Source organism: Dendropsophus ebraccatus, chromosome 15, assembly GCF_027789765.1.
Source record: "Dendropsophus ebraccatus isolate aDenEbr1 chromosome 15, aDenEbr1.pat, whole genome shotgun sequence".
Lineage (NCBI taxonomy): Eukaryota > Metazoa > Chordata > Amphibia > Anura > Hylidae > Dendropsophus > Dendropsophus ebraccatus.
In genome coordinates, this window is record NC_091468.1 from 70,283,382 (window position 1) to 70,295,604 (window position 12,223).

Genomic DNA, 12,223 nt, shown 5'->3' on the forward strand with positions numbered 1-12,223 from the left:
GACGTTGCGGGACCTGACGAGATGTGGAGAGCGCGGGCGGGCTGCGGCGTGGGACAGGTGAGCGGCTGGCTGCGGGGGGGGGGGGGGGTTGCGGGGGGGATGCCGGCCATCACTCGGGGCGGCCGCCTGAGGTTTGCCTCAGGCGGCAGAAACCCCAGAATCGGCCCTGCGTGGACGTTCCGTCAAGACCCTGTTCCAAATGGACCTAAAGAGCTCTGTATGTGCCGTGGACTTTATTGCTTCCTCCCTTACAGCGTTACTTGCACAAGTGGTGAAATGTCTACTGCATGTAAGATATGAAAATTTTCATATAAAAATATCGCATTGGAACTTTTTTTGCGTGTGTGTTTACATTGGATAGATATTCTGTTTACAGTGTAAAGCAGAAGCAGATTGAGCCAATGGGCAGATACTACAAGATGAGGCGGATACTTGGCAGTTGGCTCCCAGGTGCAATGCATGCTGGGAGATATAGCTTCCTGGCCGGCACCATCTTGGATATAGACCGGCTTTTACAAAAACTTGTAACTCAGGAATGGTAGCGGCTAGAAAAATGGGAGACGGCTCCAAATACTCAGGGGGATTTGGTAAGACCAGCTAGGTCTGGGAGCATTTCATTTTTTTAGCTCTTGGGTGGAATACCCCTTTACGGATACAATGTGAGCAGAATCACGGTGGATGTATATTACATATATGAATTGTATATTACTGTAGGACCATAGTCAAACATACATAATTTAGTATTTTAAAAGGTATTTACTTTAGTCACAAAGATTTACATTGTCGGAAATATCCATCAGAAAATAGCGAAGCCCCAAAATGCTGCAAAATACTTCCATCTGTGTGTACTTGCCAACCAAAGCCTATGTGTGCATTCTTTGAACGTTGCTTCATCCATAGAGGCAGAGGTTAACCTCACTTACACCTGGTATTTACTTCAAAGAATGTCAGCCCAGCGCAATCTGTTCTGAGCAGCACTTGTGAGATTTTCCATCGTCCTGGGGATCTGACCTCACTCAATGCCCTCCGTGTGAACAAGACTGCAACCCGCTGCAAGCTCTCCGCATACAGCCCCTAAACAACATCTCCTGCCAGTATACAGGAATAAAGGTTTGCTTAGTTATCAACAGACTAAGCAGTAATATCCACAGGATGATCGGGCTGTTTGGTTCAGTGGGGCAGGACTACCACCTCCAGCGTGGACTCGAGCATGCTCCAGTTGCACTCATCTCCTTGTTTTGAACCACCGCCTGGTTCCCCCACACGGCGTCAGTCTGTTCCCAAGCACCAGTCCGGCACAAAGCACTGGAGGCAGGCCCGCATAGTATTGGGCAGGAGCCTCGCTGGGATTCATGGGGCCCCATAGAAAAAAAACTGTGTAGGGCCCATGAATCAGGTGTGCCCCCCCAGCTGTTCAGGAGGGTGGGTGCTGTTGATGGCGTTTCATCCCTAAACCCCATATATACTTCTCACTTTGCACAGCGTTCTGTCCCTCTGACAGGTCCCTGGCACATAAGTGGCATCACTTGTGTGGCAGGAAGGCAATGAGAATGCAGGAACGCTGTACTGGCTAGGTAAGTATGGGGTTCAGGGATGGAACGCCACCGACTGCACCCCCTCCCGGGGGATAGTTAGTTGCTGCAGTGATCGGGGGAGGGGGGGTGTTACCACCTCCAGGTGATGATGCTGCAATGTAGAGGGGTCTCTGAGAGTAGCTACCATGATGGCAGACCACACCTTGCCAGGTCCTGTAGCAGCTGCGTGGTCTGCCATCATGGTAGCTACGCCACTGGCATGGGCAGATAGACCCAGGCAGAATCATGATTCACAAGCAGACAGCATTTTAGTCCAACAAAATGGGATTGACAGTTTTTATAACACTACTTTCATAAGATTTAATTTGACAACTAGATTCAAATACTCATTTTATGCCCTGTGGCAGCCAGTATGGATAAAAATTACAAAAATATGAGAAATGAAGATGAGTGCCGAGATCTTTTCAGTCAGAACCAGAATCAGGTAGTGTCCAGCATTGACCTCCCAGTCCCCTCCACCCTGTAGACTTTCTGGAAAAAATTTTCATTAAATTTAATCTCAACAAATAAAAAGGAATGATGTTTTCTTATATCGGTTCTGGAATCTTTGTGACTGGGAAGATATGATTGGAATGAATGAAATTTTAATAAAATTATTCGAGGAAAGGAATGTAGGATGTACTGGATACTGCCGAAAAGAGAAGACTCATTCAGAGCGTTATATGAGATGTGTTCTATAATAATAAATCCTATAGAGTTCAGAGAGACGTAGCCAGATCTCTATACCGAAAGAACAAAGGACGGGTCGGGCAAAAAAAATATATTTGATTGAGAATACAATTAAATAAAAGTAGGACAATCGGTAAAATATTTCCAGAAAAAAGGATCACAGACTGAGAAAGGTCGGGGGGCTCCTGAAAACCTTCAGAATAACCCAGATATACAGCACACACTGCAGCTACCGTGTTTCCACAAAAATAAGGCAGTGTCTTATATTAATTTTTGCTCCCAAAGATGCGCTGGGTCTTATTTAGATGGGATGTTTTATTTTTCCATGAAGAATTCACATGTCACATGCACAGCAGGGACAGCGAACAGTATGGTGGCCTCCGGCCACCGGGGGGAGCTCACCATAGCGCAATGGTACAGCACAGCAGGGACAGCGAACAGTATGGTGGCCTCTGGCCACCAGGGGGAGCTCACCACAGCACACTGGTACAGCACAGCAGGGAAATCGTACGGTATAGCGCCTTCCAGCCACCAGGGAGAGCTTACCACAGCACACTCGCACAGCACAGCATGGCTGGCCACCAGGGGGAGCTCACTACAGGACACTTGCTCTGGACAGTTCCAGATTCCCTTTAACCTTCCCTTTAAGTTCTAGTTGACAAAACAGAATGCAAAAGTCTGCTGCACATCTGTCACTTTATTGCACTATAAATATATGCCTACTATCTGAAATAGCCTATGTGTAGACAGAGTGGTTGGTTGCTGAACAGCACTGTGTGGCTCTAAGGCTCAGGTGGGTGCACAAGTCCCAGGTTGCCAGATCCAAGGCTCCCGGATTCACAAAAGAACTTCTAATGAGACGGCACTCCGGATTAAAGTGAAAAAGCAAAGTGTTTTATTCACCCATCAGTTGCGACGTTTCGATCGAAACGTCGCAACTGATGGGTGAATAAAACACTTTGCTTTTTCACTTTAATCCGGAGTGCCGTCTCATTAGAAGTTCATATATATATATATATATATATATATATATATATATATATATATATATACCTGTGCCACAATGACTGCACATCCACATTTTATCGGGTGATCTATAAAAAAATGTTCTTAGTACACAATTTGATCAAACTATGAGCCTAACCTCCGGGGGACGGCAGTGGCTGCAGAGAGTAGCGGAGCCCAGCGGCAGAGGTGTAGGCTACAGGCACTGTCCTCACAGCGCTGGCCATCGCAGTGCCATGTTATATCTGAATATTTGGCAATCCATAAATTTCGCTTAATTTCAATAAACCAATATAAAATAAATCAATATAAAAAAATACAGTATAACGTATAATAATTATTGTCCCCTCAGGACACCCAAGACCAATAGATCCAGTAGGGATTGGGTTTCTAGCTGTAACCTGAAGGCTACTATGTAATACTCCTGCGGTATCAGCCGGGAGCTGGGGGGGGGGGGGGGGGGGGGGGGGGGGGGGAGTCAGCAGCCAGATGGGATCAGGCGTCTCCTCTTATACATATCAGCCGCAAACATGTTTTACATTAATAACCTACTTATAAAGCCGCGTCTCCCGGTACATGTTCTATAATCCAGATCAGTCACCAACCATCAGCCGCTTCATGATGGAGTGTAGTCTGGGATCTATGGACGGACACCGAGCTGTCTAAACAGCAACAGAGCCATCGACATGCAATGTACAGTACGGCAGACAGACATATGATTGAGCGTCTCTAGCATCTCTGCTGTTTGATCCCGGTTCACACACAACGTAAAAATGTCTGCAATGTGGACTCAGCCTAAAACCATCCAAAATCCACAATGAAAGCCACATGTTACTGATAGCTGCAGATCCCGCTCCTTGTAATGCGATGAATGAAAACGGTGGAGAAAATACCACAACAGACGGGGTGCACTGCACACAGGGGGAGCAGCCTGGAGACCACTGGATTTTGTACAAACCCCACTGTAATGTACAAGCAGCGGTACAGTGGCTCAGTGGTTAGCATGATGGTCAGTGGTTAGCATGGTGGCTCAGTGGTTAGCATGATGGTCAGTGGTTAGCATGGTGGCTCAGTGGTTAGCATGATGGTCAGTGGTTAGCATGGTGGCTCAGTGGTTAGCATTATGGTTAGTGATTAGCATTATGGGCAGTGGTTAGCACTGTAGCCTCGCAGTGCTGGGGTTCTGGGTTCAAATCCCACCAAGTGCACCATCGTAGGTTCTCTCTGTGTTTCCGTGGGTTTTTTGGGAATTCATTGGACCAAATAAAAATATTAAAGGGGTTATCTGGGTAACAAAAACAATATTATAAACAATCCCCCTTTCCTATACCAACCTATGTTTCCTATATATGTATAACCTATCTTGCACCCTTTCCCTGTTTTTTCTTATTCTTATCAGCTCTGGATGTCTAAAATCTTCTTCTCTGTGTCCACTCTGACCACCCTCAGCTCCCTCTTCCCCCCTTGCTTTGTATACACAGGACATGTGATCTCCTCTCTGAGGACCGGGTTAGCGGAGACATCACCTGCATCATCTCCATGCACCTGTGATGCTTCCATAGACTTACATGTGTCCCTGAGCCTAGGTCTCTCGAATATGAAAATTATTATTATTATTATTTAAAAAAAAACAAAAACATTATTGCTGTCAGTGAATGTAGTCATATAAGTGTTATAGATGTTCTTAGAGTTTGGATGGAACTAGAAGGTTTTCATTCACAGTCAGCAAGCAGAGATCTAAACCTACACTACCCCCCCCCCCAACCCCAGTAAACAGATGCCAGTAATGGAGGACATAGCTACACCATGCACACATCAGCTCTGCTACATTATCAGCTAGTATGGAATACATATTGGGGTGATGTGATGTAGAATCAGTGATACAAATAGTCCTGTGTTACTGTGCAATAGTAATGACAGCAGTGGGCAGGAAAAAAGATAAGGGGGCGAGTGCACAAATGGACCAATCAGGGAGATGCATGATGGGAAATGTGGTTTCCTGGCCGGCGCCATCTTGAATATAGATCAGCTTTTAGAAAAACTTGTAACTCAGGAACAGCAGAAGCTAGAAAGACCGGAGACGGCTCAAAATACTCAATGGGACCTGGTGAGGAAGACCAGCATTTCATTTTGCAGCTCTTAGATAACCCCTTTTAAGGGGAACTCCAGTGGAAATACTTTTGTTTCAAATCAACTGGTTTCAGAAAGTTATATAGATTTGAAATTTGCTTCTATTTAAAAATATCAAGTCTTCCAGAACTTATCAGCTGCTGCATGTCTTGCAGGAAGTGGTGCATTCTCTTCAGTCTGACACAGAGCTCTCTGCTGCCACCTCTGTCCATGTCAGAAACTGTCCAGAGCAGCAGCAAATCCCCATAGAAAACCTCTCCTGTTCTGGACAGTTCCTGACATGGACAGAGGTGGCAGCTTTCAGTCTTCCAGTACTTATCAGCTGCTGTATGTCCTGCAGGAAGTGGTGTATTCTCTCCAGTCTGGAAAGTTTTTCTATGGGGATTTACTGCTGTGCCTATTTTTAGGTGAATAATTGGAATTTTTCACCCATTTTTAGTCTAAGTTCTTTTTATGAATCAGTATTTGTAATAAAATCAGTAACGGGTGAATATTTTTTTTGGATGCGACTTTTTCTAAATCTGCCTGTTTTGAGTATCCACCAAAAAAATTGCATAATCCGGGTTTTGCACCCAATTCATCATTTGCAATTTTTTTAAAATTCACCCAAACTGGTGCAGGTCTATGTCTGGTCAGTGTCAGACATAGACTTGCCATACTTTTATTTTTATTTTTTTTACTTTTTGCTACAATTTTGCAACTACTATGGCAGAGCAACATTTTAATAAATCAGTAACAAGATATTGGAACAAAATATCCACCGATCCTCATTAGAAGAGTCACAGATTAGACTCCTTAGTAAATGTCTAGGCAGAGACTGCACCTGGCCCATCTCCATTTGCTGTTTCACCATATTGTTCCCAGACTAGTAAAAGGGTTAGGGATAAGTGACATAATGTGCAGAATATATATTAGTCTGCATTCACACCTTCTGTGAAGTTGTCCGTGCACACTGACAAATTATAGCCCATTGCTTTGTATGGGGCTATTCTGATGTTCAGTGTTTTCCTGGATCCCCAATCTGTTCTGTTAAAAAATAGAACAGCGGAAGCACAGCGCGGATTCCCCCATTTGTCATCCGTGGAAAACACGGATTTAAACTAGTACACTATCACTTTAACCAGTCCGTGAAAAACACGGACACAGATGAAAATATGGAAATTTTGCACGGATCACGGATGTAGCTAGCGGAGTACATCCACGGACCAAGAAACACACGGAAGGCGTTGGATGCAGCCTGAGACTCCATCGTACTTATCACTAGTCCTGAGGAGATTTTGATGAATTGCTCCTTTTTTTATTCTGCAAATTTACATATTTTTTGCTCTTTGGAGAAACATTCAGTAAGGAATCTCGGAATCTCGGAATCTCTTACCTGAGCCGCCTGTGACTCCTGAAAGCCGCTGACACAAAGGAGCAGAAGTAGACTGCACTGTAATCCAGAGGTCATACTGACAAGTCCTCAGTGCAAGATGCAACCAGACTGGAGGGGAATGAATCCACAGAGAGAGCTGCTGCTTCTTCTTCTTCTTCTTCTTCTTCTTCTTCTCAGTCTTCCCTCCTTGGAGAAGTTTCTTCTAGCAGACGTCTTCTGCTGACAGCCGGATCTCTGACTGTGGCAGCATGACCACTGGTGCTGCAGTGTTACTGAAGCCGGGGGATGAGCGAGCCGGGAGACCTCGCCTGCTGCCGGACACGGCTTTCTCCAAGTGCTGACACCTACGCTGCTGCTGCTGCTTCTACCTTACTCAGCCTTCTCCAGACCTCCCACTTTTTTTTTTGCAAAATTTGAAAGGTGGAGAAAAGACGCCTTATTATGCCCAGGATCTGACAAAGCCGGAGCAAGTTACTACATCTCATTCAGTCTGACAAATCGTGGAGAGAAGAAAAAGGAAGCGTGAATTCATAGGATCAGACTGGGAACGGACGACTTCATCTCAATGCAAGCAGCTCAAAGAATGGATTCAATGGCAAATGACTTTACATAGGGAGAAATTTATCAAGGACGTCCATTTTTAGGTGAACTATTGGATTTTTCTTATGAACAAGGATTTGATGGGCGAATATTTTTTAGATGCAACTTATTTAAGGCTATGTTCTGTATTTTTCAACCAAAACCAGGAGTGGATTGAAAACACTGAAAGGCTATGGGAACACACTGTTGAAATTTAGTGGATGGCTGACATACAATGGGAAATAATTGCCAGTATTTTAAAACAACGGCCGTTATTTGCCATTAAATGACGGCCATCCACTAAATTTCAACAATGTGTGAACATAGCCTTTCAGTGTTTTTAATCCCCTCCTGGTTTTGGCTGCAAATATACTGTGTGTGAACATAGCCTTACTCTGCCTGTTTTTAGTATTCACCCAAAAAATTAACATAATCCGGGATTTACACCCGATTTATCATTTGCAACTTTTAAAAAAGTTGCAGAAACTGGTGCAGGTCTATGTCTGGTCAGTATCAGGTGAATTTGTATGATGTGACTTTTTTGCAATACTTTTGCAAAACAACAGGGTGACAATATGGCAACAGCCTTGTTTCCTTGGTTTACAGTCCCATAAACTGTCCTTGTTGGTTTCACATATGTCTTAAAGGGGCACTCCATAAAAATTCTTTCAAATCAACTGGTGCCAGAAAGTGATTTGTACTTTACTGCTATTAAAGCGACTCTGTACCCACAATCTGCCCTCCCAAACCACTTGTACCTCCGGATAGCTGCTTTTAATCCAAGATCTGTCCTGGGGTCCGTTCGGCAGGTGATGCAGTTATTGTCCTAAAAAAAATACTTTTAAACTTGCAGCCCTGTGCCCAACGGGAGTATCTGTGCCCTAACTTTGCACCACCCCTCTGTATCTCCTCCCCACCCTCCTCATCATTAGGAATGCTCCAGGCAGATTGCCTCCTATTTATGGCCCGCAGTGTAGTCCCCTGTTAATATATAGCCCCTGTGTAGTCTCCCGTTAATATACGGCCCCCTGTGTAGTCCCCCGTTAATATACGGCCCCCTGTGTAGTCCCCCATTAATATATGCCCCCCTCTGTAGTCCCCCATTAATATATGCCCCCCTCTGTAGTCCCCCGTTAATATATGGCCCCCTGTGTAGTCCCCCGTTAATATATGGCCCCCTTCTGTAGTCCCCCGTTAATATATGGCCCCCTCTGTAGTCCCCCGTTAATATATGGCCCCCTGTGTAGTCCCCCGTTAATATATACCCCCCTCTGTAGTCCCCCGTTAATATATACCCCCCTCTGTAGTCCCCCGTTAATATATGGCCCCCTGTGTAGTCCCCCATTAATATATGGCCCCCTGTGTAGTCCCCCATTAATATATACCCCCCTCTGTAGTCCCCCGTTAATATATGGCCCCCTGTGTAGTCCCCCGTTAATATATGGCCCCCTGTGTAGTCCCCCATTAATATACGGCCCCCTGTGTAGTCCCCCATTAATATATGGCCCCCTGTGTAGTCCCCCTTTAATATATGGCCCCCTGTGTAGTCCCCCATTAATATATGGCCCCCTGTGTAGTCCCCCATTAATATATGGCCCCCTGTGTAGTCCCCCATTAATATATGGCCCCCTGTGTAATCCCCCATTAATATATGGCCCCCTATGTAGTCCCCCATTAATATATTGCCCCCTGTGTAGTCCCCCGTTAATATATGGCCCTCTGTGTAGTCCCCCGTTAATATATGGCCTACTGTGCAGTCCCCTGTTAATATATGGCCCCCTGTGTAGTCCCCCATTAATATATGGCCCCCTGTGTAGTCCCCCATTAACATACTGCCCCTAGTGTAGTCCCCCATTAATATATGGCCCCCTGTGTAGTCTCCCATTAATATACTGCCCCTAGTGTAGTCCCCCGTTAATATATGGCCCCCTCTGTAGTCCCCCGTTAATATATGGCCCCCTCTGTAGTCCCCCGTTAATATATGGCCCCCTGTGTAGTCCCCCATTAATATATGGCCCCCTGTGTAGTACCCCATTAATATATGGCCCTAGTGTAGTCCCCTGTTAATATATGGCCCCCTCTGTAGTCCCCATTAATATATGGCCCCCTGTGTAGTCCCCTGTTAATATATGGCCCCCTGTGTAGTCCCCTGTTAATATGTGGCCCCTGTGTAGTCCCCCATTAATATATGCCCCCCTGTGTAGTCCCCCATTAATATATGGCCCCCTGTGTAGTACCCCATTAATATATGGCCCTAGTGTAGTCCCCTGTTAATACATGGCCCCCTGTGCAGTCCCCCATTAATATATGCCCCCCTCTGTAGTCCCCCGTTAATATGTGGCCCCCTGTGTATTCCCCCATTAATATATGCCCCCCTCTGTAGTCCCCCGTTAATATGTGGCCCCCTGTGTAGTCCCCCATTAATATGTGCCCCCTCTGTAGTCCCCCATTAATATATGGCCCCTGTGTAGTCCCCCATTAATAAATGGCCCCCTGTGTAGTCCCCCATTAATATATGGCCCCCTGTGTAGTCCCCCATTAATATATGGCCCCCTGTGTAGTCCCCTGTTAATATGTGGCCCCTCTGTAGTCCCCCATTAATATATGCCCCCTCTGTAGTCCCCCATTAATATATGGCCCCCTGTGTAGTCCCCCATTAATATATGGCCCCCTGTGTAGTCCCCCATTAATATATGGCCCCCTGTGCATTCCCCCATTAATATATGGCCCCCTGTGTAGTCCCCCATTAATATATGGCCCCCTGTGTAGTCCCCCATTAATATATGCCCCCCTCTGTAGTCCCCCGTTAATATGTGGCCCCTTGTGTAGTCCCCCATTAATATGTGCCCCCCTCTGTAGTCCCCCATTAATATATGGCCCCTGTGTAGTCCCCCATTAATATATGGCCCCTGTGTAGTCACCCATTAATATATGGCCCCTCTGTAGTCCCCCATTAATATATGGCCCCTGTGTAGTCCCCCATTAATATATGGCCCCTGTGTAGTCCCCCATTAATATATGGCCCCCTGTGTAGTCCTCCATTAATATATGGCCCCCTGTGTAGTCCCCCATTAATATATGGCCCCCTGTGCATTCCCCCATTAATATATGGCCCCCTGTGTAGTCCCCCATTAATATATGGCCCCCTGTGTAGTCCCCCATTAATATATGGCCCCCTGTGCATTCCCCCATTAATATATGGCCCCTGTGTAGTCCCCCATTAATATATGGCCCCTGTGTAGTCCCCCATTAATATATGGCCCCCTGTGTAGTCCTCCATTAATATATGGCCCCCTGTGTAGTCCCCCATTAATATATGGCCCCCTGTGCATTCCCCCATTAATATATGGCCCCCTGTGTAGTCCCCCATTAATATATGCCCCCCTCTGTAGTCCCCCATTAATATATGGCCCCTGTGTAGTCCCCCATTAATATATGGCCCCCATGCTGACAACAGATGAAAAGAAGAAGAAAAATGTAACATCCACACACCTGCTTTGTTTGTACATTTTACAATATTGTTTAAAAAAAAAATACATATATATATATGTATGTATATGTATATGTAATGTGGGCGTTTCTGATGGCCCTGTGCCCCCTGCCTACCCTACCTCCTGGCCCTGCCTATGCCTTAGCTAAGAATATATAAATTTACAGCTATGGGGAAAAATGAGTGTTTCATAGGCCAATCTAATCTGAATTACCAGTCTATCTCAGCGCTGCTGCACTTATCACGAGGTGCGTGCCTCCTGTGCATCTGCTGCTCCTCAGAACTCTCGGCCTGGCGTGGAATTTAGAAATAATTTATGCCTGAGTGCAGATTGGAATAGAGATGAGCACAACTGGGGCAGCACGAGTCCAACTGTTCAACATTTGATTCCCGGCGGCTGCAGAAGTTAGATGCGGCCCTAGGGAGGCCTGGAAAACATGGATGCAGCCTATGGCCACTGGTATTCAGTTGTGCTCATCTCTAGTGCTGACAGACCTCACATGGACCATAATGTATGAAAAATCTGATTACTGGGCGTGATCATTCATTTCCAGTAGACATAACGGGAGAACATCACAATGCAGAGCTCCAGGGGAGGGCGCGCTGCAATTATTTAACATAGAGGAGGAAGAGTCAGCAGAGAAGCACATAGTGCGCGATGATGGAGGAGGAGAGATAGCATTGTGCAGACACACTTTTTGGTGCATTTATCTGACAGATTTTTGAAGCCAGGAATGGATTTAGTCTTTCCTTTATGACCTGTTCTCTGTTTATAGCCTGTTCCCGACTTTGGCTTCAAAAATCTGCCAGATAAATCTGTCTGTGTAAACACACCATAAGCACCATTCATTAAAACTCACTTTTTCACAATTCCCTCTCTTAGGTCAGTTAGGATCACTACTATATTTCAAGAGTGTGGAATATTAGAATATTAGAAGACAATGATTTATTCCCATTCTCTGTGGCTCAGAAGTTTACATGCACGTGATTAGTATTTGGTATCATTGCCTTAAAGGGAAGGCGTCACCTAAATTTTCTTTTACAGATTAGAGTCAGATACTAAAACTTGTTCTTTTATTCTAATCTGTTTCTATTTTCTGACAATTTTTTCCCCCCGTTTTTGTACATTACTATGGGGGCAGCCATCTTGCCTGGGCTGTTCTTAACAGCATTTAGTGACATGCTTTACAGCAAGACTCATGGACATAGACAAAAATCTGACAGTCTGTCCCCTTGAGATGAATGTGAGACATTACTGAGCGCGCTCTGTGACCTGTGAGGAGGTCATTCCACAGGGAGCTGCTATTGTCTCCTCTACCTACTGGGGTCACATGATGCTGCAATGCTGTACAGATCGCTTTACAGCAGCCTCCTCTTATT

At 45.5% G+C, this 12,223-nt stretch overlaps 1 protein-coding gene across 2 annotated transcripts in view; it reads right to left on the reverse strand.

Moving 5' to 3' along the window:
- FBLN7 (fibulin 7) overlaps positions 1 to 12,223 on the reverse strand; it is a 53,242-nt gene that overhangs the window by 40,309 nt on the left and 710 nt on the right. Inside the window, exon 1 of one of the 2 annotated variants that reach the window (XM_069954546.1) lies at positions 6,775 to 7,094. The exons of the other annotated variant lie outside the window; for it this stretch is intronic. Within the exon in view, the coding sequence (XP_069810647.1) occupies positions 6,775 to 6,849 (75 nt within the window). The 5' untranslated portion in view covers positions 6,850 to 7,094. Of the gene's footprint in view, positions 1 to 6,774; positions 7,095 to 12,223 lie in introns of those variants that run through there. 2 annotated transcript variants of the gene reach the window in all.